This window comes from Myotis myotis, unplaced genomic scaffold (genome assembly GCF_014108235.1).
Source record: "Myotis myotis isolate mMyoMyo1 unplaced genomic scaffold, mMyoMyo1.p scaffold_m19_p_7, whole genome shotgun sequence".
Lineage (NCBI taxonomy): Eukaryota > Metazoa > Chordata > Mammalia > Chiroptera > Vespertilionidae > Myotis > Myotis myotis.
Genome location: NW_023416379.1, coordinates 89,183,759 through 89,210,993, shown reverse-complemented (window position 1 = coordinate 89,210,993; position 27,235 = coordinate 89,183,759). Strand labels below are relative to the sequence as shown.

The window sequence follows — 27,235 nt, the reverse complement described above, 5'->3', positions numbered from 1 at the left end:
CCGGCCGTTAGCCACTTAGCGGCCATCTGGGTTATCAGATCGGCTGTCACAGTATCGCAGGGCTTGTGTGCAAAGAGTCCTTCTTTTACTTCGTAATGGCCCCAAAGGCGAGGGTGGTGGTGCGGGCAGGTTGGATGTGCCAGAGAGAGAGCCGTGAAGTGCTTCTTTTAGGTGGAACGGTGAGAACCTACAAGAAAGAACATGTATACGTAGGATTCGGTCCTATGGTGGTTTCAGGCACCCACCGACGTATCCCAGTCAGATAAGGGGGCACTACTGTCCCTACTGAGAACCTGCCACGTGCTGGCAAAGTCAGCCAGACTGTGGCCGCCTCCCCTTTCCCGGCTGCGCTCTCTCCCCACCTCCTCCTCTCTGCTCTCCCACTCAGGCTTTCAAAGACCAGCAAGGACAGAGTCTTTCTCAGGAGCACTGCCAGCTGGGGAGTGCGGGGGCGGGGAGGCGGAGGGAAGGGGCAAGGGGCTCTGAAAACCCGAGGCCACAGAGCCAAAGGACGGTAACATAATGTGCATTTGGTGTGTGGGGGTCAACTCGAGGTTCCCAAAACACTCTGCCCCCTAGAGGGAGCCCCCTCCCTCCCTCTACTCATTCAGCACACAGGGATGGAGGCCTCTGTGCTGGACCTGCCTTAGCTGCCTGCTCCTGGCTGGCTGTGGCCTGAGGTGCTTGGGTCTAGGGTTTAGGAGTGAGCCCGCAGGACTGCTGGGCCTCCTGTACCTTCCACCCACCCAGCTCCCTGCCTGACACCCCGACGTGGGCACCCCTCCGCTGTGAGTGGCCGTTGGACATAGGTCATGATTTATAATCCCTTTCAGGGAATTATTGCTGCTAATGGGCCACGCTGATTTGTGCTTCCAAGGAGGGGAGGGCAAAATCAATTAATGGACAGTCTGCCGCGGCCGGGCCTGATGGCAGAGCGTGCCTGACATCCGCAGTGATAAGGGGCTTTCTGAAGCTGAACTAATAAGGAGATTGGAGGAAAAAGAAGAAAAACAACCCCCGATCAATTTCATGTACAATGGGCAGAGAAGGCAGAGTAAACAGCTGCTGGGCCCCGGCCTCGTTCCATCTGGATGAGCCCCGAGATAAGGGAGGGACAGGCTGCCCGCCCCCCTCGCCCCCCCCTCCCCCGCCTTCCCCCATCCGACATCGGCATTCACTTACGGAGTCACTCAATGTGCACATATCCGCGCAAATGAAAAAGGGCACGTTCCAGCCGGAACCAGGGGAGAAGATAAGGCCCACCTGGCCCCGTACGTCCTGCAGGGGAAGGGCCAGGGGAGAGGAGCCAGGCTTCAGACCCTGCGCCCTGACTGAGGGCCTCGCAGATGGTACCACAGGCCTCAGCGACGATCCTGCATGTGCTGGTCTGGGCTCCAGGGCCTCCCCACAGGGAGGGGAGTGGAGGGCGTCCAGTATGGAGGCAAGGGTGGTGCACGTCTGTGTGGTGGGTCTTTGTCCTCATGGCCAGAGAGTACGATGTCGGGGTCTGTCCAGCCCAACTGTGCGACCAGCAGAGAGGACGGGGAAGCTGAGGCGTGACTGCAGGGAAAGGCTCAAAACCAACCAGCCAACCAGCCTTTATTGATCTCATTCAGAAATTGTTTGGGAGAAGCAAGAGTCCTTCCCGCATGAAATCCTCCTCCGAGCCCCAGTGTGTGGCACAGCCGGGGGCTCTGCTTGGTGACGGAAGCCCACCCACGGTTCGGAAACAGATGCCCTGGCCTACCTGGGTTTAGAGCAGATCCCCAGGCAAAGTCTGGGTATGAGCAGTTCATCTGGGAACGGATCCCAGACAAAGACCCCAAGAGAGAGGGAAGAGAGGCAGGGGAGGGAGGCAGCCACGCGGGGTGTCCAGAGCGGGTGACCGCTGTGGGCTCCCGGGACCTGACCCCCCTCAGGACCTCTGGGTTTCCCACCGGCAGCAAGGAAGCCGGGCTGCTTGCCCCCCAACTCCTGTCCCTCGTGGTGGAGGGCTGCTCCAGGGAGGTTACCCCTGCACCATGCCCATCCTGCACCTGGGCTGCGGGGACCCCCGTAGCCAGGGCGAACCTCCAGGTGGAGACCCACAGGTGCTGGAGACCCGACGCTGCCGCCGTGGACGGGGCTGTCCACAGAAGCTGTGCGTGGACTCCAGTGGCTGGGGACATGGGCAGGGCCCCACCAGGGTCTGTCACAGACTCCCTGTCCTGAGCTGTGTGGTTGTAACTCCTGTGGGGAAAGAGCGCCTCTGTGGAGCCAGTGAGGGAGTGGCCCCCTTGGGAGCGCTGCATGAAGAGGGACTCTGGCCACCCCGTATTCAAGGAGCCCCTCTGTCTCCTTGCCTCTGCATCCTATGGAAACCCAAGGTTCAGAGGATTTGGAGCTAAAGCAGCAATAAGCCCGAGAAGGCGAGGACCAGGATGCAGATGGGGATACGGACCACGGCAGACTTCATCCTGCCTCAGGGAGGAGCAGGCCTCCCAGGGCCTCAGAGGATGAGCGGAGGTGCCGGGAGCAGAGCGGAGGCCAGGGCTGCTCCTGGGTGTGTGGGGTCCTGGCACGTAGGTTTTGTCTAAATAAGCAATTTGATTAAAAAATGTACCAAATTCACGAGTCCAGGTGAAATATAGGCATTTATTCAGAATATGGTGGAGGAGAGGTACTTTCTGACTTGTTCGTCCAATCAATGCGTGAGCAGATGCTGTCCCCACGTCTAACTGTGAGCCACTTAGAGCAGCACATCGGTGCCTAAGGACAGCTGCACCGGCCAGCAGGAGTGACCGGCTGGCCGGGCTGTCCTCCTGGAACCTGCACGGACCAAGGAGCTCAGCAGAGATATCTCTGTCTCTGCCCCAGCAGGGCAGCTCCAGGGCATGAGCCGGAGCACCTTGGAGCCTCCGGTCGCCCCTGTGCCTGAGTTGAAGAGCACCCTGAAGGGAGGAAAGAAAAATGAGGCCCACGTAGGGTTGGTCTGGGCAGGGGTGGCCCTCATGGGTGACATCATTGGCCTGAGGGAGGGGCCCTCTGAGGCGTGGTTGAGGGGACCTCCTTGCCTGGCTTTGATACGGGACTTTGGACTGGAACACGCGGTGCTCCCCTGGGCAGCATGGTTCCCCGGATTCTTAGTCCATCGGAGTCGAAGAATGAGTCCACGGATGGAAGATGGCATAGCAAAGGTGGAGGTTTATTGAAGAACAAGTACAGACTCCCACGTGGGGAGGGGGAAAGGGTCCCCCTTGCCTGGCTTTGGAAAAGGCAAACCCAAAAGATATTTCAGAGAAAAGACGATAATAGTATCTCATGCCTGGGGCCAGAGGGGAAGGAAGCTGGTCTGGGGCAGAGCTGCTTCCTGAGACAAGGAGTTCAGCGAACGGAGAGGGTGGAGGACCTGACCAGCTTTCTGCCCGCTCTTGGCCCTGGGCTCCCTCTCAATGAGCGTAAAGTTGGCTCAGCCCTGCTGGCGGGCACTTGGCCATAGAAACCCCGAATCAAGGAGCTAGCCCCGCAGAGGGCTGCTGCCTCCCCTCCTGCTGGGAGAGAAGCACCCAGGGCCACATCCAGAGGCCGAGTTTCACATGGGAAACAGCTATTCCCGCCCTCCCACGTTTTACACATACATCGTCCACTTCCCACATTCGCAGCCAGTCTTCCCACACCTCCTCTGCCTTAAAGCCCTGGTGGCCCCGGAACACGTCATAGAATAAGTGCTCTCTTCCCTGTATCCTTATATGACTCCAGTCCCCACGGATCCCTACTTGTCACACTCCGGGGTCCTCTTCCACCGCTCATCCCCAGGCTCCTAACATCACGGAACCCCTAACCTCTATCCCAGTGATGGCGAACCTATGACACGCATGTCAGAGGTGACACGCGAACTCATTTTTTTGGTTGATTTTTCTCAATAAATAAATATCAAAAATATAAGTCTTTGTTTTACTGTGGTTGCAAATATCAAAAAATTTCTATATGTGACACGGCACCAGAGTTAAGTTAGGGTTTTTCAAAATGCTGACACGCCGAGCTCAAAAGGTTCGCCATCACTGCTCTATCCTATTCCTAAGCCTTTCTCTCTTGCCTTCCTCACCCGCCCTGACTCTCACACCCCAGCCTATGACAGTGAGCCCAGGCCCATCCTATCCCACCCCACTCCCTAGGGCAGATTCTCTTGTTTGCTGCTTGACTATATCCCTAATTAGAGGCTAAGCTCCAGGAGGGCTGGCACTTCGTCTTGGTACCTCCGACTCGTCAGAACTTAGCCTGGGGTCGCACATCCTGTTGGAAGAATGGCCAGATGAGTGACTCCTGTTCACAGTTGAGGAATTAGAACCGACATCCTTCTGCCTATGTTTCAAACACACATCCATTGCATTAAAAAAGTCCCTATGTACTTACCTGTTATCCATGTCTTTCACGGGTCTGTTTTCTCCTCAGTATGAACGAACCATGTTGTCCTACGTCTTTGCATGCTGGTAATTTTTTTATTGGATGCCAGACACTGTGAAGTCTACATTGGTGGGTGCTGAGTATTTTGCATTCTCTTGAATATTTTTGAGTTTTGCTCTGAGACTCAGGGAAATTGCTGGAAGCTTCCCGGAAACGCGGGACTCTTCTGAGGCGTGCTTTAATCGTTAGGACAGAGCCTGCACCTGGGGCTGATGTGGCCCCACATCTGTATTCAATGGCCCTTTTGTGAGGGGGTTTCTCCACTTGGGCTGTTGGGAGCATGAACTAGTCCCTGTTCTGTGTTATCTGCCTCCTCCTTTCTGGGGGGTCCTTCCCCAGTCTTGGGTGACTTTCTCACATGTAGGCATTGGTTCGCAGCTGGCTGAAGACTCAAGAGCACCCTCCTCAGAGCTCCAGAGAGAGATCTCTCTCTGTTGTCTCTCTCTCTCTCTATATTTATCCTCTCTCTGTCTCTCTCTCTCTCTCTTCCTCTCTCAAATATATTTTATTGGTCTCAGAGAGGAAGGGAGAGGGAGAGAGAAAGAGAGATACAAACATCAATGATAAGAGAGAATCATTGATCGGCTGCCTCCTGCATGACCCCATTGGATATGGAGCCTGCAAGCTGGGCATATGCCCTTGACTGGGGCCCTTCGGTTTGCAGGTCGACACTCTATCCACTTTGCCAAACCAGCCATGACTCTCTATCTCTATCTCTATCTCTATCTCTATCTCTATCTCTATCTCTATCTCTATCTCTATCATCTTTATCATACCTCTTCCCCTCCCTCTCCCCTTCTCCCTCCTTCACCACCCCCCCTTCCCTTCAGCTCACTCACCTCTGGTACTCTCTTGCAAATTTAAGCCCCCTTGGCCTCCCTGGTCTGCCAGCTCCATTTCCTCAATCACAAGGCACCACCTGGCTCCCCCCCGGAACTGCAGCCTGGACTCTGCAGGTAGTGAGTTGGGGCCATCATAGTCACAGGGCCTCCTCATTTGATTCTCTTCTCTTGGGTATCAATGTCCTCTCCTGCCTTTTTTTTTTTAAATATATTTTATTGATTTTTTACAGAGAGGAAGGGAGAGAGATAGAGAGTCAGAAACATCGATGAGAGAGACACATCGATCAGCTGCCTCCTGCACACCCCCTACTGGGGATGTGCCCGCAACCCAGGTACATGCCCTTGACCGGAATCGAACCTGGGACCCTTCAGTCCGCAGGCTGACGCTCTATCCACTGAGCCAAACCGGTTTCGGCCTCTCCTGCCTTTTTTCCAACATCTGAAAGCCATTGTTTTATATATGTGTTGTCTAGTTTTCAGTTGGTACTATGTGCCATTGAACTGTGAGCCAGAAGTGAGCCAGAGAGACTGCACCCAGCCCATGGGCCTCAGCCACAGAGCCAGTACCAAGCCGTGGGGCGGCACCAGCTGGGAAGCAGGGGCTCTGGGTTCTGATCCCCACTCACCCACTGAAGAGGAGTCGCTGAGTACTGACTCGTGCTGGGGATCTGTGAGCGCAAGACAGACAGGTCCCTGTTGCCAGGGAGCTTTTAGTCCTGTGGGTGGGGGGCTGCAGGCCACAGAATATAAGCAAATAAAGATGATACATCAGATAGTGATGAAGAAAATAAAACATAGTCATGGGTTAGAACAGGGGTCCTCAAACTTTTTAAACAGGGGGCCAGTTCACTGTCCCTCAGACCGTTGGAGGGCCAGACTATAGTTTAAAAAAAGAACTATGTACAAATTCCTATGCACACTGCACATATATTATTTTGAAGTAAAAAAACAAAATGGGAACAAATACAATATTTGTATTTGCATGTGGCCCGCGGGCCGTAGTTTGAGGACCCCTGGGTTAGAGAGTAACTAGGGGTACATCTAGTTGGGGTGATCAGGGAAAGCCCCCCAAGGAGGGGACTTTTGTCACTAACTAGCCACATATCAACAAGCCAGAGCCTCCCCTTTGCTTCAGTTCCCTGATTATGTAAATGAGGGTGTGGATTAGAGGGGCCTATGGGGCTTGCCCAGCTTTGAAATTCAGGGACCCCTCTTCTCCTGCATGACCCTTTCAGCCCGCCCTGAGAGGAGGGAAATAAGCCCCTGGGAAGGAGAGAACAGGAGCAGCAGACAAGCACGTTTATTCTGCGAGCTTCATTTCCAGGTGCCATTCCCCTCCCTCTCCGTTCGTGCTCCCTGACCGCAGCCCCCACTCGCCGCTGCCTAAGGGTTGGCCCACCCTCCACAGGCTCTGCACCAGGTGCCTCGCTGAGACAGGACCCAGCAGCTGTTTCCCGGTGGGAGTGGGAGTTTCAGCCCCAATCCTGCAGTGCCCCAGGGCGCCCATACTGCGGAGCTCCTGAGCCATCCGCGGCGCTCTGGGTGCTGCCATGTCCTTAGACCACAGGGTGGGTGGCTCCCTGGAGACACAGCTCATCCAATGCTGCCTACGGGTCAGCCCGGCATCAGGGTGATGGCCGAGAGACTGGAACTGGCCCTCACAATGCCCTGCATTCCACTGCCCTGCCTTAGCTCCAGTCTCCCGCCTGGCCTGCCCTAGGCGTTCCTGTGGCAGAGGGTAGGCTGGAAAATAGCTGGAAATGACTATTATTCCCCCTGTCCCACCCATGTGAGCCCTTGCACAACCTGGTGCTACTTCATGTCTGTGAGTGAGCAGCAGCCCTTGTCCGGCCCCAGCTCCCTGGCCCCACCCAGCCTGCCAGCCGCTCCAGCGCCCACAGCAAAGTGCCCCCAGCTCCCGGCAGCCTCCCGGACACCAGCCCTAAAGAAACAGTCTCCTCCATTGAAATCAAAGTCCCAAGCTGCTCCCAGCAGGTCACTGCCGAAGCCAGGGTGAGGGAGGGGCGGCCGTCGTCTGTCGTTCGTTCTTACTGGACACTCACTGGAAACCTGAAAGGAGACCGGATGCTCTTGGTTAGGCTGTGCAGGGGCACCGACTTCTCCGGGATTGAAGGGCAAGGGGGCCTCGGGCAGTGCCCCTCTCAGTGCCCGGCTCCCAGGGCTTCAGCTACTCCCCAGGCTCGAAGGAAGAAGCCCTCTTTGCCCTCAACCAACACTCACGCTCCGACCCCAGGGCTCTCACAGGCTCTCCTTCTTCATTCAGGGTCTCTCCCTGCTCTTTGCTCCAGATATTCAGTAGGCTCCGGCCGGCCCCTCTGACCACACGGCCCACCTGTCACCCCCCCATGGCTGGGCGCGAGAAGGCTTCTCTGGATGAAGAACCAGAGCCCCTGGGTTCTAGCCAGGATGGTCCCCTATCTGTGATGCCCGTGACTTTGGGAAAATCGTGTTAGTTCTCTGGGCCTCACTCTCCTCCTTTCCTAATACCTGGGAAAGCACGGGACTGGCGTGGCTCCTGGCTTCTCGAGGTGTGGTCCAGGGACCAGCAGCCTGGGCATCCCCGGGAGCTCGCCAAGAAGCGCAGAACCGTGGGCCCCACCCAGACTCACTGGACCAGAATCCGTGTTTCAACGAAGCCCCTAGACTCAGCGGCACATTCAAGTGCGAGGGGAACTGGTACGAGCCACATGCCGTTAATTAATCTGCCTGAGGTTTCGCTATCACCACAGGAGCAAAAGGGAATTTCTGAAGATTCTTGGGCGGAGTAATGAACACAGTGTTTCGCAGAGCCTGCAGCAGGCGGAGAGATTGGGGGGTGAGGCAGTGTCAGCCGAGGCGCGGCCTGGGGACCTGCAGTGGGTGGGGAGGGTGTGTGGCCTGCTTGATGCTGCCGAGGAAGAACCCGTGCTTCTCCGTGACACACTGGACTGGACGTGGGAGAAGCTGGGAGATCGAGGTGGAAAACAATTCAAGGCGAGAGCCCTCGGTCCCTCAGGTCTAATTCTGTGTGCAGCACCGGCCGCCTCACTGTTCACCCGGCTGGTCTCTGTTTAGAGCAGCCCCAGCTGTCCTCACTGAAGGACAGAGGACCGGCAGGCACACCGAGTCCACGCAGGTGACGTGTCACAGTCACTCTGCACCTGGTTCCCAGCTCTGCTGCACGTTGGGAACCGAAGCCCGGGCCACTCCTGGGGCGGCTGAAATCAGAGTCTCCGGGGTGGGCCGGGTGACTCCCATGGGCCAACAGTGCCGAGACCCACTGCTTTCCTCTCTGCTCCAAGGACTGGTGGGGGCCGGTACGGGGCCCACCTGCGGGCGGCTGCTGGCCGGGTCAGCGGTCTAATGCTCCCTCTGCACACTGACAAGCAGGGGGCCAGGAGCGGCGGCTGAGCCAGCGCCCCCCCAGGACTGTCACTGCCCCCCAGACGGGGCCGTGATGACGGGGGTGGGGCCGTGGAGAAGAAACACAGGCTGGCTCAGGGGGCACGGACTCCAAGACGGTTCTGCACAAAGACAGACCACAGCCCCAGGGAAAGGCGCCATGTGCAGGGCCTGGTTTACTGCGTGAGCCCAGTTAGATGGAGCTGTCCCTCTGTATCAGACGTTGTGGCTGTGGGGTCCCGGAATGGAGGGCGCTGCTACAGATAAACCCCTGAAAACGCCGCACCTCGCCCTGCGGACCAGGTCTCAGCACACAGGCCACCCCTGCTCAGCTCCCCGTGACTACGGACATTATTCAGGAGACGCTGCCCACGGGGCAAAGGTGGAATCGGACCCTGACCGGTGAGAGGGAGGCTGCTGAGGTCACATGGGGCGGAGTTGGCCCTTGTGTTTCCGTCTCTTCCCTAAAGTTCCATGTTCTTGTTTTTCCACGGGGAAGGTTCCAGAGCAAAGGGGAGAGGGAGCTGGAGGTTCCCCAGGGTGGAGACAGTGGGGTGGGCGGTGGGGACACAGAGGCACTCAGACCGAGCCCTTCCAGGCACCAGCGGGGGCCACACCACGGTTCCTGTCCAGAGGGAAACACTTCCAAACTCAGGGGTGAAGGGAGATGGAAAACACTCTAGAAAGGATTTAACCTCATCTCCGTGGACTGTAAAGCCGTCCTTGGAGTTAGAAGCAGCGGATCTGACACCACGGTGACTAACGCCTCCTCCGGGGAATGTGCATCTGTCCGCCGGTGCCCCTGGCGGGGACTGAAACGTCCCACGGCCTCCCGTGGATCCTAAATCAAATCGATTCGCCGGCCCTTGCTGAGGTCTGAGAGCCCGCGGGAGACTTACGCTAAATCACCCTCTCTGGGCCCTCACTCCCGGCGGTGACAGTCACAAATCCCCCATAATGAGCGCTCTGAGAAGCCCAGACAGGCGGGCCCCTAGATCGAGGGCAGAGGGAGCCGGGGAGAGGGACGTGTTTGCTTTGGCCGGGGAAGGGGCCTGTGCCTGGCCTGCGTGTTTGCCTGACAGGGAGGCTGATAAGTGGGCTGCGTCGCAAGTGCTGTGCGGTGGGACCTGGGCCATCTGCCGCGTCCACAGAGGAGGCACCTGCTGGCCGGTCGGCCGACCTGGCAGGAGAGGGGCCCTTATCATCCTGTCTTCGGCCCCATGGTTGTTTTTCTTCCCTGAAGAATGAAAACTGAACACTCGAACTTGTTTGTTTTGACGAATGACTTCCAGGCTGCTGTTTGTTCGGAGAACAAAGCTCCCGGCTGCGGGGCGGGTGGAGGCCCAGGGGCCAGCAGGGCCTTGCAGGACGGCAGGCCCAGGGGAGGCGCAGAAAACCACTGCTCGCGGGGCAAGCGATTCGACGTCTGCGTGCCTCAGTCTCCTCACCTGTCAGAGGGCTCCGTATGCCTCACAGGAGCGCTGAAAGCCTGGGGTGGAATAACGTACACAGAGTGCGAAACTGGTAACGCACCGCACCCGTTTTAGCCAGTGTTTCGCCTGCAGCCCAGCTTCCGCGCCGCCTGGGCATCGAGCTGCAGGGAGACGCCACCCTGACCCCGGCCGTGGGCGAGGCTCTTCTCTTCCGAGAGGGTTGGAGGCAGAGCCTCTGTCATGTGTACAAAAGTCGAGGAAATGTGACTTAAAACATTGTTCCTCACTCCAGGGCTTCTTGACGGGAGAAATGACAGTTGAATTTTATGAACTGTCCCGGGGAGGGACCGCCCTGCCCCAAACCCAGTCTCTTTCTCCATTTATGGCTTGGACTCCGCATCCCGCACCTCCTCAGAGTTTCCCCTGCAGTCTGGTCCTCTGGTCCATGTCGTCAACTTCCTTTGTTCCCTCGTCACCACTTCACTCACCGTCTCTGCTTTCTCCCCTCCTGTCCCCTCCTCCACCACTGCAATCACCGGCTTTCGCTCTCCCAGCCCCACCCAGAAGGGCGCTGGGCCAGGGCCCACCGAGGCCAGGGCCCCCTGGACACACCCCGGCCAGTGGTCCCCGTGCTGCGCCCGCGGACTCGCAGCAGCACTGGGCTCCACGGCCGTCCCCCTTGGAGCCCGCTCTCCTGCGACCTGCCTGAGGCGTCGCTCACTCAGCCACTGGCTGGCCTGGCCCTGAGCCTTCTCAGTGTCTCTGGCTGCACCTCTAAATGTCGCCAGGCCTAAGGATCTGTTGTCAGCAATGAGGGATTCCACACCTCCCAGACCTCCCGCGGGCTCCAGCTTCAAGTGCAGCCGCCTTCTCACCTCCTCTGGGCACACACCCCCCCCTGAACTCCTAATGGGCCAACCGGAGCTCCGAGGACTCCATGCCCTTGCCTCTCTCTCTGGGAAAATGGCACCACCGTCCCATCCCATTGGCTGCTCAGATCAGAAGCTTGGGACCCCCAGGCTCCCCTCCCTCTCTCCCACCTACATCCAGGCCTCTGTGAGTCCAGGTTGCCCTCACCCTGGCCTGGACCTTCCCAGGCACCTGACAATGGCTCCTCCTGGCCCTCTAACCCAAGCCACGCACGACAGCCAGAGTGACTTTCCAAAGCAGTAGGCACGCCCGCCCGCTGTGGGGCACATCCTCAGAGAGCTCCCCTGCACCTTCGATAGAAGCCAGAACCCCACAGGGACCCTGGACCTGGCCCTGCTGCCTTGCTCACCCTCCAGCCACCCATGGCCACGCCAAGCTCCTTCCCTTCAGCGCTCTTCATTTTTGCTTCTCCGCTGGGCCGGCTCACCCGAGAGCACCACGCTGCTCCCTTCTCACTGTTCAGCTGTGAGGGTAAAGCTCTTCCCGCAGGGAGCCTCCCCACCACCCTCCCAGCGAAGCGCAGCCTCCCCGTTACTCTCTGCAACACTGCGTATTTGGCTGGTTCGCTGCGCTCATCTGCACCTCACAGGGTCTAGGTGCTAGCTGGCGTGCTCATCCGTCTCCTCCCTCTTCCTGGAATGTCGAGGGCACTCTGCCTTTTTAAAAAATATATATTTGTATTGATTTCAGAGAGGAAGGGAGAGGGAGAGAGACCTAGAAATATCAATGATGAGAGAGAACCATCGATCGGCTGCCTCCTGCACGCCCCCTACCGGGGATGGAGCCCGAAACCCGGGCATGTGCCCTTGACCAGAAACAAACCCGGGACCTTTCAGTCCACAGGCCGATCCTCTACCCACTGAGCTAAGTCAGTTAGGGCGAGGGCACTCTGTCTCGTTCACTGCCAGGGCCCAGCCCTGGTACAGTGCCTGGCACACAGGAGTTGCCCAATAACTGCCGTGTTCATTCACCGACCGGCTGTGCAAACTATTCAGCGTCTGATACATGTCGCTAGAGTATATGGGGAGTAGATGGGGCCTCGGAGATCACCGAATCCAAATTCATTTTTTCCTCCTCCTTCTCTTTAGACAAGGAGACTGAGGCTGAGAGGAAGCCAGCGGTGAGGTCACGGTGCCCCAGCAGGTTGCTGGCAGAGCGGGCTCTCAGGTCTCAGACAGGCCCTGGCCAGGTGCCCATGGTGCTGACCCTACCAGTGAAGTCGGGATGTATGTGGGCTGGCATCCCGGTGAGCACAGCATTGCAAAGGCCACCCTTTCCTCGGGGTGCTGGCCCTCAGGGCCGGTGTCAGTCATGATGCGCCCCTGGTCTGCCTCTCATCCACCACGGAGCCTGCTGGAAGCGACGCTAAGCCTGCCTGGCCTGGTCTCAGGAGAGCGCGAGGAAGGCAGGAAGGGCCTGCTCTTACCCTCCCTGTTGTCTGATTGGCCACACACGTTTCTCCATAACTTCCATGGCCCCAGGCCTGGGCCTCTAAGTGCTGCTTACACTGTCACCTCATTGGCGAGGCCACACCTGCAGGAGAACTGGCGTTTCCAGCCAGGGACTCCACAGGCCAGGCCTCCACTCAGCCCTCCTGTGTGGCGGGGACCCAGCCAGGGAGCGCTGGCTTTGGGGACAGGGGACAAAGGGAGCTGACCACCTGGAGGAGGAGAGAGGCTTTGCCAAGCCGGGCAGGAGCAGCCAGGCTGCCCACTCTCCGGCCTGTCTGGGGGCTTCTGATGCTGCGTGTGGGGCTTTCTCCAGGAGGATGCAGAGGCCAGGCACACGGAAATGAGCACCAGGCCAGTCCCATGGCCTCAGGACCGTGCAGGGAGCTTCCTGCTTCCCTCGGGCCTCGGTGCTAGCTCCAGCCTCCCCCTGGGGAGCAGAGCGGGGTGGGGGGCCCCGTGGCCCTGGAGGAAGGGGCACTTACATTTCTTCTGCAGAACGTTCTGTCTGGCCTTGATGAATGCCAGGATGTCGGAATCCGTCTGGCTGTCTCCGGTGAGGGGGACGGACGAGGCCCGCCTCTCAGGGATGCTGGGGACAACCACAGGTCACACTTTACTGCCCCTTATGTTTGGACTCAGTGCTTACCTTTCCCAAGCGCTTTTCCATTTTCAATGACTCCATGTCACCCAGGAGGCCATGAGGACCAATCGCCTCCTCCTCCCTCCCTCCCCCTTATCTGTGCAGCAGCCACAGCAAACCTTTGCATGCAGTTGTGTCATGTCCTCACCACCTTCTCCACCCTTCGTCACACCCCCTCTTCCTCGTTCCCCAGCTTACCCGAACAAAGCCCATTTGACCTGGGACCTAGCTCCTCCAGCACCCAATTTAGATGTCATGTGCCTTAGGCTGTCTCCCCAGGGTGTCCCATCCCCACCACAGCTTAGCCAGTTGTCTCTGAGGCAGGGACAACTATTCTCCCCTCTCTCCTTAAAAACAGAGCCATAATATTTAGCCAAGTAAGCTGCACAGCTAAAAACTACATCTCCCAAGTTCCTTTGCAGCGATGTGGCCAGGTGACCAGGTCCTGGCCAATGAGATTTGTAAGAAGTACTGGAAATCCCCAGGAGGGAAGGGAGGGACATATGCGGCCTTCTCCCTCCTCTTTCTCCCTCCAACATCTCCATATAAAATCTCCCTTAAGAAAATTCAGAGCAATGTGCTCTCCTGGCTTTGCCAAGCTGCCACCCTCACACCTGCCCCTCCACAGCAGGTGACAGTCCCCACTCCCTCCTGTATGTAATAAGCTGCTCATTATCACAAGTCGTCTTTTGTCAGCATTCCAGCTGCAGCTCAGCCAGGAGTGCTAAGGCAGTCACAGCAGGGGGATGGAAGCTGGGGGGGAGGGGGGTGTCCGTCCTCTCTGGGAACAGGGAGGAGCCCGGTGGAGTTCACCCTGGGACACCTTGGGAGGAGAGTGGCACCTGCCAGATGAAGAAGGGCGTGCGGGCCTTCTACTCAGAGGGCACAGAGCGGGCGCTGGGAGAGGCCTGGTCCACTGTGTTCAGGTGCCAGGGAGAGGCCTGGAATGAGTGGCTCACAGGATTGTCAACTCTGTCCTCCCTGCCTGGGGGCTCTACGGGGGCTCGTGGCCCATGTTGGGACGGTCCCTGGGCTGGCTCTTCTTTCCTTTAATGGCCCCACGTACATCTATTCACAGGAGACAGGAAGCATGCATACAGGGCCCCAGTGACCCTGGGGGAATCGGGTGCCAGAGCGGCGGCCAGCCCTGGGCTCTGTGTGTGGCCACTGGACAAGGGGCTCCTCAGGCTGTGGGGGAGGCAGACTGATGATTTCCACCCAATTTGCCTACAGGTGGGGCAGTGACAGGCGTGAGAGGGGAAGATCACAGACCTGTCGTCCAGGGAGGCACGAGGGCCCGTCTCCTCCGGGCTGGGCAGGATGGGGCGAGGCGAGGGCAGGATTTTCCTGGTATACACACTGCGGTAAAGACCAAACCCACAGATGAGAAGGTATGGGAGGAGGTTTACCAGGGAGAAACAAACTCAGGGTCTGTGGTTAGGAGCTGTATGGACCGAATCTTTGGGACACCTCACCATTCATATATGGAAGCCCTCACCCTCAGTATGGTGCTGTTTGCAATGGGGCCTTTGGGAGGTTTGGATGAAATGATGAGGGTGGGGAGATCAGAGCTCTTGCTATCATGTGAAGACACAGCAAGGAACCGGACTCTCCCCAGACTCCGATTCAGCCTCCAGACTGAGAAATAAATGCATTTCTGTGGGGTGTTTGGCGAGGGCAGCCCGAGCGGACTAGGCCAGGAGCCCAGAGCCCTCTGTCATGAACGTCCTAGTCAGGTCAGGCTGCCAGAACAGCAAACCACAGCCTAGGGCAGTGATGGCGAACCTTTTGAGCTCGGCGTGTCAGCATTTTGAAAAACCATAACTTAACTCTGGTGCCGTGTCACATATAGAAATTTTTTGATATTTGCAACCACAGTAAAACAAAGACTTATATTTTTGATATTTGTTGTATATATTTAAATGCCATTTAACGAAGAAAAATCAACCAAAACAATGAGTTCGCGTGTCACCTCTGACACACATGTCATAGGTTCGCCATCACTGGTCTAGGGGGTGGGGGTGGGGAGAGACTTAAGCAACAGGAAGTGATTTCTCAGTTCTGGAGGCTGGGAGTCGGAGTTCAGGGTGCCAGCGCGTCGGGTTTCTGTGAGAGCCTTCTTCACTGTGTCCTCACGTGGGGGGAAAGAGTGAGCGAGCTTTCTGGCCTCTTATCAGGGCACTGATCTCACTCACGAGGCCTGCACCCTCAGGGCCTAATCACCTCCAAAGACCCCACCTCCAAGTACCAGCCCATTGGGGTTAGGTTTCAACATACCAGTTTGGGAGGCACATTCGTCTGTAACATCCCACCCCCTCAATGCCCCCAAATTCATGTCCTCATTCCATCCTTCCCGCCCGCCTCCCCCCCCCCCCCCCGCCCCCTTCCTAGCTTGTTCCAGCATCAACACTAAGCCTAAAGTCCAAAGTCTCATCTGAATAGCATTTAATCAGCTCTGGGTGAGACGCAAGGCACTCTTGATTCATTTCATCCTAAGGCAAAATTGCCCTCCAGCTGTGCGGGGACAGGCTCAGCATAGGCCAGTGGTCGGCAAACTCATTAGTCAACAGAGCCCAATATCAACAATACAACGATTGAAATTTCTTTTGAGAGCCATTTTTAAAACTTAAATTATATAGGTAGGTACATTGTTATTGACTTAATTAGGGTACTCCTCAGGCTTAGGAAGAGCCACACTCAAGGGGCCAAAGAGCCGCATGTGGCTCGCGAGCCGCAGTTTGCCGACCACGGGCATAGACCGTCCCCTTCCAAAAGGGAGGACAGGAAATAAGGAAGGTGATGGGTCCCCAGGGAGTCTAAATCCTCGCAAGGCCAACACCAGGAGATCTTAAGGCTCAACCATCATTATCTTCGGCTTGATGATCTGCCCGTTGGTCCCAGTGGGGTGATCAGCCAGGCTCTGCTGGGCAGGGGTCATGCCCTCATGGTTCTGCTGCGTGTCCCCCAGCATTGGCCTGTGGAAAGCAAGCCGGTGGGCCCTCCTTTTGAAATAGGGGGCAGCCCCGAGGCTCTGAATGGCCTTTGGGGTCATTCTCCTCTTGCTGGAGGAACGGTGGTGTCCACGGCAGAGTAGCGCTGTGGTTCCATCCCGTAAAATCCAGGAAGTCCGGCAGCCTGCCTCGTCCCGTCCCCGCTCCTCCTCCTCAGCTCACCATGTCAGTGCTCCTGGTGGGGCGGCCGATCCCGTCCCCGGGTCACGCCCCCACTCATCTTGTGGTCGCTCGGCCGCACCCTGGGGTTCTCTTCTGGAGACACTTGCTTAGTTTTTGCAGCTTGGACAGGCGGAGGAGTCTCCAAATCTGTACATTCCAGTCATTTTTGCTTAATCAGGTCACCTTCAAGTCATGACTCTCTTACATTTCACTCTAAGCAACCAGGAGGGGCCAAGCCATTCCTTCCACACTTCGCTTAGAAATCTCCTTGGCTAACACCAGCTTCATCACCTGTAAACTGGACCTTCCGCAAAGACTGGAACATGAACACAGCTCAGCCGAGTTCTTTGCCACCGTATGACAAGGACTGCCTGTCCTTCAGATAGCACGCTCCTCATTTCTGTCCGAGACCTCAGAATGAACTTTACCACCCAATTTCTACCAACATTCTGGACACGATTATGTCTCTTCTCTAAAGGACGGGAGCTTTCCTCACAGCTCTTCTCCGTCCATGATGAGCCCTTCCCAGAATTGGTTTTAAAAGTCCCTTTAGGACAATCTCGGCTTCTTCTGCACGTCAAAGCTTTCCAGCCTCGACCCATTACCTGGTTTCACAGCTGTTTCAGCATCTTTTGGTTTTTGCTGTAGCAGCACCACTTCTGGTGCCCATTCCTGTCTGAGTCAGGGACACAAACATTCAGTCCATGACGATGGCTTATACCAGTGATGGCGAACCTATGACACGCGTGTCAGAGGTGACACACAAACTCATTTTTTTGGCTGATTTTTCTTTGGTAAATGGCATTTACATATATAAAATAAATATCAAAAATATAAGTCTTTGCTTTACTATGGTTGCAAATATCAAACAATTTCTATATGTGACACAGCACCAGAATTAAGTTAGGGTTTTTCAAAATGCTGACACGCTGAGCTCAAGAGGTTCGCCATCACTGGCTTATACATTAATTTTCATATTGGAGCATTGCATGTACTGGGTATGCAAGTTGAACGAAAACAACGAAGATCACAAATGTCAGTCATAGACAGGGTCTGCACACCAGGTCCTGGCAGTGTGCTCTGCAATAGCCCCATTATCCCCATTATATACACGAGAAAACTGAGGCTTAGAGAAGTTTAAAAAATTCTAAAAGTTACCCAGCTGGTCAGTGGCTGAATCTGGACCCAATCATGACTCTCGAAGCCTCCGGAATCCATGCTCTCAGCCATGATGCTTTATTAACTGCACCCCCCCCCACTCTGGTGTTCTGGGGGAGTACTCTGGAGACGCGTGGCATTTCCCTGGCCACACCAACTGCCCTTAGGAGGCCCCAGCTGACCAGCGCTGTGCTTCCTGAGCGAGACGTCAGATCCAACACCTCACGCACACGCAATTTGCCCATTTTACTAGGCTGCCTGGTATATTGGCCTGGCCTTGGATTCTTGGTTGCAAATAGCAGATCCCAGGAGCACCCCCTGGGAGGTAAAGGGCCAGTGGCCAGAACTGTCCCTATGCCAGGGTCAGGATGGGGTCCTCTCTCTCTGGCCTTGGGAGGGTCCTGCCTACACACACGTCAGAGCTGGAAGAGGCCTGAAGAGTCTCCTGGTCAGAACCCTCCTTTTACAGGGAACACTCAGGCCGAGGCAGGCCAGGGTTCAAGACAGGTGCACCAGCTTTGCCACATCTGCACCAAGTCCAAGGAACTCCACAGACCTGACAACCTGCGGTCCCGCCCATGAGTGCAGCCCTGTCCTCCGTCCTCCGCCGCAGCCCTCAGCCCCTCCCGTCTCTCCCAGCAGCGGGGCTTCTCCCCTGGGCCTGCCTCCTCAGGTTCAGGGCGGTGGGCCAAACAGGCAGGAAAGGAAATCAGAGCCCGGGATGCTCACTAGTATTTCCCAGCATCCCAGAGCCTCCCCACTGAGTGTGTGGGCCGGCTGGAAGGCAGCTGCAGGACCAGAGGCAGCCACAAGGTGGCAGGCTCTGCGTGCTCTTCTTTAGGGAACAGAGGCCAATTCTTTGGGCTAGAACTGGAGTTCTTGGTGTGGGGGCAGGGAGGGTGAGGAGAGAAGGAGAGAAGGGTCCAGGTCATCTTGGAAGCTGTAGCAAACCTTACAGGACCAAGTCATTGGCACACAAATGCGTCATTGACTCAATGGTTTCCCAGCGGAGCCTGTTCTAAGATTCCAGGGAGTGTTCACAGGAGCCAAACTGTGGAGGGTGGGGAGTGGATGGAAGGGGCAGAGCTGGACAGGGCCGGGCAGAAGGGCCTGGTGACCACACCATGGCGGAGAAGGCCCTGCAGTCCCGACGCCCAGCCCGTTGCCACGACCAGCTCAGGCAGGAGCATGGCACGATGCGGAGGCTGGTCCCTAAGCTGCCCCGGGGGCACCCATGCCATCGCCCGTTGTCTGATCCCTCACGTAACAAATTACTTTTGTCCCCTCTCCTGACCAGCCAGCCTGACGCTGAATTCATTTCTCATGTTGATATTTGTTCTGGAGAGAACATACCAGCCACCAGAACTTATTATCTTTCTTAATAAGGATTAATAAGCAATATTTATATCAATTAGACCTCCCGGTTGCCATTCAGAGCTGTGACTTTAGTGTGTGCAGCCGGCAGGCTCTGCACACCCTCGGGAGGTGACGGAATCCGGTTTCTTTCAGAGAAACCTGGAGCGGAGCGGCCCTGCCCGCCGAGCCCAGCAGCAGCGGCCTCGCTGGAGCCCGGTGCAGACACCGGCTCCTCGGTGGCACTGGGACACTCATCTGTTCATAGAGCAACAGTGTCGGAGGGACCCTGGTGCATCTGACAGAGAGGGAATCCCAGAGGGAGCTGGCTTGCCCAAGGGCCCGCTGCTGGGAAGAGCTTTGAGGACGATTCAGCATATCCTTTGGGAAAATCTCAACTGGGGGAACTCCTTGGGGGTCAGATGGAAAGAAGAGATGGACAGAAGGAAGGGAGAGGGCGAGAGAGAGATAGAAACATCAGTGATGAGAGAGGATCATTGATCGGCTGCCTCCCGCACGCCCCCCACTAGGGATGGAGCCTGAAACCCGGGCATGTGCCCTGAATGGGAATCAAACTGGTGACCTCTTGGTTCATGAGTCGATGCTCAACCACTGAGCCACACGGGCCGGGCAGGCTTTTCTCGGTTTTTTGTTGGAATGTGCTTTCTGGTCCAGGGCCCCATCGGGGACAGCACATCACGGTTCTAGTCGCCGCATCTGCTCAGGCTCCTCGCGTCTGTGGCTGGTTCCTTGGCAGCCCTGGGGAGGACTGGCGGGGGGGGGGGGAGGGGAGGGGGGCCTGGAGAATGCCCCTCCACGGGCCTTGCTGCTTTCCTCATGACTTGGCTGGGGTTTGGGTTATTGAGAAGAAGGCCAGAGGTGGAGTGCCACCCCGTCCCATCCCATCACAGGGACTGACAGCCCCTCCCCCAATGCTCCCCAACCAGAGAGCCCCACTGCCCTTCACCCGTCAGAGGTGGCTCCCAGGTGGTAGAGCAAGGCCCCACCCTGCCTGGCCTCTGCCGTGGGGGGTGGGGGTGGGGGGTGGAGTAGGGGGTGGGGAGGAGGTGCTGTCCGTCTGGGGCTGCAGGTGGCCGGGGCACATGGCACTGGCTGTACTGCCTGAGCTGTGTTGTTGGAGAGATGATGCCGTGGGTGGCGTGAGAAGGAACCTGCCCTCCAAGGCAGTGTGTGGGGAGGCGCGTCCCTGCTGGGTCAGGCCGACATTCCAGAAACTGGCTCTGGGCCATCCTCACCCTCATGGGCGCCGCCCGCATCTGTCCTCACAGCCTTTCACCAGAGCTCCTGGCAGGCGTCTGGCAGGCTGACTACGCTCTGCCCTGCCGCCAACACCCAGTCTCCCCACCACCCTGCCCTCCCACTGCCGACCCCTCTCCCTGCGCAGGCGCTGGACCAGGGCCTGTGCGGTGAAGGGCTCTCTTGTTGCCATGGCAGTGGGTCTGCAGCGTCAGAGCTGGGGAGGGACTGGGGGTGGGGGTGGGGGTGGGGGTGGGGGGCGCCCAAACAAGCCGGGAAGCCACTGCCTGGCGTCCACACGTGATTTAACAGAGTGACTGCTCCTCCCACAGAGACCTCAGAGCAGCCGAGCGGCGAGGAGGACAGTGGGGAGCCATTCTGGGGCGCCCCAACCCTGTCAGCCGAGCTCTCTTCTTACCTCTGGTTAGAGAGAAGCGGGGGCCTCTCGTGCTGGGACCTGGGCCTGGGTGGGAGCGGCTGCGAGTGACGGGGTGAGTTCCCTGCCGGAGGGTCCGCCTGTGGGCCAAGCAGCGTCGCACGGTGTTAGCCTGAGTCTGAGGCTGGGGAAGGGCCCTGGCTTAGTTCTTACGGGGAAAGAACTAGCTATGGAAGTTGGTGCCTCTGACATACGCGGGAAAAACAAATCTAGACACAGTGATGACTGTAGTGAGCGGCACCTGCATATCACCCGTGGGCGGCGGGGCACAGGCCGTGTGCGATCTGGGCTACGTTTTCCACACTGAGCACGCAGTCCTTCCTGCCGTTAGCAAACAATGTTTAAAATGGGGTCTGCCCGGCCGGCGTGGCTCAGTGGTTGAGCGTTGACCTGTGAACCAGGAGGTCAAGGTTCGATTCCCGGTCAGGGCACATGCCCGGGCTGTGGGCTCGATCCCCAGTGGGGGGCCTGCAGGAGGCAGCTGATCAGTGATTCTCTCTCATCATGGATGTTTCTATCTCTCTCTCCCTCTCCCTTCCGCTCTGAAATCAATGAAAATATATTAAAAAATAAAATAAAATGTGAGCTGACAGTTCTCCGAAGTCCTTTCTGGTTTTGCATCCCCGGTCACGGGGGGATGCGGCCCGAGGCGGGAGGACATCACCGAGCACCTCGTGCGGGAACAGCTCCACCACGTGCCCTGGAACCACAGTCCGCACTCAGGGCTCGTGGGAGGGCTCCAGCTGCAGCTCATCTGGGCCTGGGCAGGGTGCCCGTGACGCGCCCTGAGCACGAGAGCACGGGGCACTTCCCACTGGCTCCCTGTCCCCCAGGACACTGTCGTGGGAGCTTCTTATCGCCTCTCACGTCTTAAGGCGTCTGCCTCGCCCACCCGGGTACATCGCAGCCTGTGGAACTGCTCAGAGCCAGTTCCCGGGCAACAGGGTGCCCGTCATCCCTGCTGCGGTCATCTGGCCCCTTTGGTTTGAGTGACGTCTGTGGGCAGAGGCACCATGGAGTCCACACCTTGGCTCCCTGGCTTCCACTGCCTCTGTAAGTCATAGACTGATGGACCCTGTCAGCCAGCACAGATACCTCCTGAGTCACACGGGATGCCCCTCACCCCTGTTCAGCCATGGAGCCCCCTTGGGTGCTGCAGTGGCTGTTGCCTCACTCTTGATGATGAACCAGGATGGGGTTTTTCCTGGGGGACAGGCAGACCCAGGGGCACCGGGGACGTGGATGGGAACTAATTACATCTTTATTTTTCCCAACTTCTGGCAGAAATTTAGCATCTTTCCCAATGATAAGCATAGATAACAAATCACCAATGTATTAGGAGTACCAGCGACTTTATCACCAGTACAAATCATAGAGAGATCTTCGTATTGCATTACAGTTACAGAAATCTTGAAATATTGTGGTCATCATTTCTTTGAAATTATAGTAAGTATTGGGCCTGCCCTAGACCTTATTCATGAATGCATGTGTAAAGTGCTGTACATATTATTATATCATAACTTTGTTTTAAAAATACTTTGAGAACTGTATTTCAGTCTTATTGTTATTGTGTTTTTTTGTGTGTCATCATGTGTGTTTAATTTTATCTAAATACTAGGGGCCCAGTGCATGAATTTGTGCACCTTGAAAGGAACTGTGGGCTGTGAGGCTGTGTTGGGCACAGGGGCAGGTCTCAGCCCATCCTCCACGCCTCCCCCACCCGGTCCCTCCCACCATGGCCCCCGGTCCCCTGTCTGCTGGCAGACCCACTCCCACTGCCGTTGCTCCCACGTGCTGATGGCACCAGCCCTGCTCGCACCCTCTGATGGCATGAAGCGATTGGGGCCACCACCAGCAGCAGGTGCGAGCGGCGGCTGCTGCCCCAATCACCCCTCAGGAGCAGGGGGAAGTGGAGAAGCCCTCAGGGGCGATCAGGGCTGGCACCGGCACCAGCAGCGGGGCCGGTGCTGGCAGCAGGTTTGAGCACCGGGCGGGACCGCGGTGTGGGGGAGCAAAGAATTTTCAGTAATCACCAGAGGCTCACCCTGATGACAGTGACAGGCACCCTGCCTTGGTCTGGTGCCCCCGCTCACCTGCTCCACCATCCCGCCTTGGCTGATGTCTGCCATGTTCTGTGTGTGCCCCCTGGTGGTCAGTGCATGTCATAGCAACCAGTTGTTCAGTTGTTCTGCTGTTTGCTCTATTTTCATGTTAGGGTTTTATATAGATAGATTCTTCCCAATATCGGCCCCTATGGCCACTTGGTAACGTGTTGGGAGCTGTTACCTGGCTTTTGGGGCAAATAGCTTCTTTGGATCAGTTTTGTTGTCTGTCAGATGGTCCCTGCGGATCTGCCAGCTGTGCAGGTGACATGACCGTGTGCATGTCATCACTCCCTGCACCAAGGCCAGGGAGCCCGAGGACAACTGGAACCGGGGCTAAGCTAACGTCCCCCCCAGATTATCTTAGCTTCACTATATGATAGGGAACTTTTAAGAATTTGTTCAGATATGCAAAGGTTTATCTACAAATGTGTTTCCGGTGAAATACTAGAAATAACCTAAACATTAAGCAATGGAGTAGTTAAGGAGAATAAAACAGATCCGTGTGATGGAACGGTGCCGGCCCGTAGGACGCTGGCGAAGAAATCACAGCGTGGGAGAGCCGTCATGCTCCGTAATTAAGTAAGCATGCCTTTGAGCCGCCGGGAGACCAATACGATTCTAGTTTTATACAAACACGAATATATATGCATAGACGTGATAGAATAACATGATCCAACATGGTAATATTGGTTTCCTTAAGTGGTGGCATTATTTATGGTGATCTTTACTCCTTTGTGTTTTTCTGTATTTTCTAACATTTTTATAATCTATATCATTGTAATAAAAAACAATCAGTGTTGTTAATATGTTATCACAGGAGAACATCATGCAATGCAATGGTGGCGTGCCCTGTTTTGATCCACCGGTTTGGGGCGTGCACCTTCCATTCCCCACCTTTCCATGCGACAGGCACTGAGCAAGGAAACAGTGAGCCCAGATCACCTGAGTTCCTTGTTACCAAAATAAGCGCTAGCTTCATGCCCGGGCTGAGAGCCTGTGGCCCCGTGTGCTGAAACCCTGCCCCTGGCAGCCCCAGGGGCCTGTGTCTGTCCCTCCCCCGCTGCCCCGCCCTTCCCCAGCCCCCGCAGGGCCCTGCGGCCACCCGTACCTGCAGGCTGCTGGCCTCCGCTGCCCACCAGGCCTCAAACTCCTTCTGCAGCTTCACCTTGGCTCTGTCCATGAGCAGCTGCAGGTGCTCGATCTCCACCTTCAGGGCCTTCAGGCGCGTGAACATGGTTTTATACCTGCAGGGGCATCAGGCAGGAGCCGTGAGAGTCTCTGGAAGGAGGTGGGGCTGTGGATGGGCTGTTGGCTGAGAACCTGTGCCTCCGTGGCCTCACAGTGCTGCGCTGGTAATAGGACTGGGACCCTCATGCTGCCCACCAAGGCCAGAGTGTGGTGCCAGGTTTCCCACCCACCACAAGGAAGCAGAGCTTGGCGTTTCTGTCCCGTGGGCTTGTGGGCCTGTGTGTGAGATGAAGGTCCCGTCTCCCAGAGCGGTAACTGCCATTACTGAGCACCTGTGAGGGGCAGGCATTGCTGCAGGCCCTGGACATATACGCGCTCATTGAACCCTCTGCACAGCCCTATGGATGCACACAGTTCCTCTCCACTTGGCAGATTGGCACCTCGACAGGAGCGGTTAAGTAACTTGCTCTGTGACACAGAGCTCATAGGGAGAGCAGCCAGGATGGGGACGGCTCTCTGTTCTAGGACCAGACTTCACGGCCTCCCGTTCCGCTGGCTCACCATCAAGCCCAGGCCCCAAAGTGGCACTACCTTTGTTCGTGCGCCTGGGGGTGCTGGGCAGGCCACAGAGTCAGAGGTTGTCCAACAGGAAGTAGATGAGGATTCCTCTACAGAGACACCCTGACTTCTGAGAGGGCCCTGTGGTTGGGAGTGTGGACCAAGGGGACAGGACGGGGGCAGCACAGACACAGAGGGAGGATTGAAAGGAACCAGAAATTAAACAGAGCGTGGGAGAAAGAGGACCACAGGGGAGTGAACCGGGGCCCGGAGGGCAGTGCGAGCTTTCGGAAGGAGGATGTGGCAGGAGTGACCTGCCCATTGGCTGCGTGGGATCTTGCTCTGAAGTCTCAGGAGGGTCGGAGGGGGGGGGGTGCTCGGGGTGCATGCCTAACCAGCCCGGGGGTGGCCTGTGTCACAGTGACACTTTGGGGGCAAGGAGGTGGCTTGTTTGGTCTCCCCAAAGTCTCTCCACGGCAGGGAGGAGACCGCAAACATTGGTTGAACGCATGAAGGAATGGATGGGCTGAGGCGCTCGGCTGGAGTGTTAGCAAGACGCTGTGACACGCTGTGTCGGTAATGGCCACACGGCTCTGTGTGCTGGGGGGTGCTCAGTCTGTGACCGAAACCACCTGGGGACCCTCAATGGCTGCACGAAGGTCTGATGTTCTCAGGACGCCTTAGGGATCAGGATGCAGAGGAGGGAAGTGGGCCAAGCTGCAGGTGGAAGGAAGACCCCCGTGGTCATATCTCTTGGCTCCCCTAGATGGCAGCAGTAGACAGGACTGGCTGCTCATGCAGCCTCAGCCTGGAACAGGGGGGAGGAGGGGCCAGCAGCCTCCAGCTCTGCCTTCCTGATACTCTTCCTGCTCCTCATTCCACCTCACCAGCCCGGGGGTCATGCACCACATCTGCCTGCTCAGAGGCAGCACCTCTCCAGCTGTTTCAGGACCCAACAGCTGGACCCACTTCTAGAGAAGCTCCAGGCCTGGGCGGGCATGGCCTCTCTGCCGGCCCAGGGCAGCTCCCGGCCTATGTGGAGCCCTCTGAGCTGGGGGTGGGGGTGGGGGGCTCTGTGGAGCCCTCTGAGCTGGGGCGGTGGGGGGTGGGGGGCTCCGTGGAGCCCTCTGAGCTGGGGGTGGGGGTGGGGGGCTCCGTGGAGCCCTCTGAGCTGGGGGTGGGGGTGGGGGGCTCTGTGGAGCCTCTGAGCTGGGGCAGGGGGACAAGGAGAAAGAAAGGCACCTTCTCTTTTCCTCCTCCAGCTGTGACCGCAGCTTCTCTTCGTGCAGGTCTGGCACCGCGGGCGCGGGCATGTTCTCTGTGACACCTGGAGAAGGGAGAGCGATGCTCATGTTTACCTCAACGGGGAAGGAAGTCCAAGGGTTAGGGTGCACCCCAAGATGAAAGGGGACTCTGGGAGCTCCTCTGGGGCCTTGGGATGGGACCTCCCCTGGCTGGCGCCCTCTGCTCCGAGGGAGGCCCCGGGGGCTCCTGTGAGTCCGCTCAGCCAGTCGCCCTTCCACTGCCCCACATCTGACAGGGGAGGAGAATTCTTCCTTACGTCCCACTAGTCCTTTTGCTATTAGGTTCACGCATTTCCTCTAGAATCCCCAGGGAGGATGCAAAATAGCATCGCCCATCCTCGGATACAGAGCCCTGTGCAAACCAGGAAGACACCACGAAACCGGTCCATGTCTTTCCTGTGCCCGGCGAGGGGCTCAGTTCTCTAGCCTGCTGGTTTTGACTTCCCTCTAAAGGAGTGGTTCCCAAGCCTGACTAACCCACGCAGTGCACCCAGAGCTGAGACCCACTCTCAGATCCCCTGCCCATGACAGGGGCATGGCCAGGCCGCGGGGAGGGCTGTGACCTCCACTGGGGATCAAGCCCGCAACCTGGGCATGTGCCCTGATTGGGAATAGAACCGCGACCTCCTGATTCCTAGGTCGATGCTCAACCACTGAGCCATGCTGACTGGTCAGCTCAGTTTCCTCTTACTTGAGCTGAGAGCTACCACACTAACTTCTTTCACCTCCACTTTGGATCTTTGCAAGAGCATAGCATGTCCTCCTAATTTGCTGGCTCTTTAAATATCTTAACAACAACAACAACAACAACAAAATACCATGTGTGTTTGGAGCTTTAGTCTCAGGATGACTCTTTCCTCATCGAGGAGTCACTGACAGTTGTCTAACTGATCTTAAATCTAAAGCCTGAGTCTGGACAGAACATTCCAGAGAGGTCTGCAAGGGGCAAAGCTCTCCTGGCTGTGCCGGCTTCATGCCCTTTATTTCCATAGCAGGTGAATACCAACAATGACCATTGACTGAGTGCCTTCTCGATGCCGGCTTCTGCCAAGTGCTCACCACACCTTCTTACTGATTTTCAAAAAGCCGAGCAGGGAAGGCATTGCCTCACTTCACTTAGATTCGGAGGCTCAGAGAGGGCTGTGAATAACCCAAGGTCACACAGCTGACAAGGGACAGAGCGGGTTCCAAAGAGCTAGGCGTTTATTCCAGGCAGCGCCCGGGACTGCATTCCAGCCACTTGGTCCTTGTCACGGCCCTGACAGGCTGTCATTGGCCATTAGTAAGCTTGAGGTCAGTTTAAACACTTCGATATTTTTATTTTATTTATCCTCACCCAAGGATATTTTTCCATGGATTTTTAGGGAGAGTGGAAGAGAGAGGGAAAGATAAAGAGAAACATCGATGTGAGACAAACTGAGGTACATGCTCTTGACCAGAATCGGACCATGAATTTGGTCTGCAGGCTGATGCCCTATCCACTGAGCCAAACCGGCTAGGGCTAAACATTTTCATAGTTTTATGAGTGGTTGTCAAAGCATCCTATTTCAGTGTGATTGTCC

At 56.9% G+C, this 27,235-nt stretch overlaps 1 protein-coding gene across 1 annotated transcript in view; it reads right to left on the bottom strand.

The window, feature by feature from the left end:
• Positions 1-6,387: 6,387 nt before the first annotated feature.
• LOC118660320 (kinesin-like protein KIF6) overlaps positions 6,388-27,235 on the bottom strand; it is a 40,934-nt gene continuing 20,086 nt past the window's right edge. Inside the window, exons 2-7 of the mRNA XM_036317570.1 lie at positions 25,612-25,696; positions 23,732-23,867; positions 20,501-20,598; positions 14,414-14,500; positions 12,984-13,090; positions 6,388-7,355 (exon numbers count right to left, since the gene is read on the bottom strand). Of these exons, the coding sequence (XP_036173463.1) occupies positions 7,345-7,355; positions 12,984-13,090; positions 14,414-14,500; positions 20,501-20,598; positions 23,732-23,867; positions 25,612-25,682 (510 nt within the window). The 5' untranslated portion in view covers positions 25,683-25,696 and the 3' untranslated portion in view covers positions 6,388-7,344. The remainder of the gene's footprint in view (positions 7,356-12,983; positions 13,091-14,413; positions 14,501-20,500; positions 20,599-23,731; positions 23,868-25,611; positions 25,697-27,235) is intronic.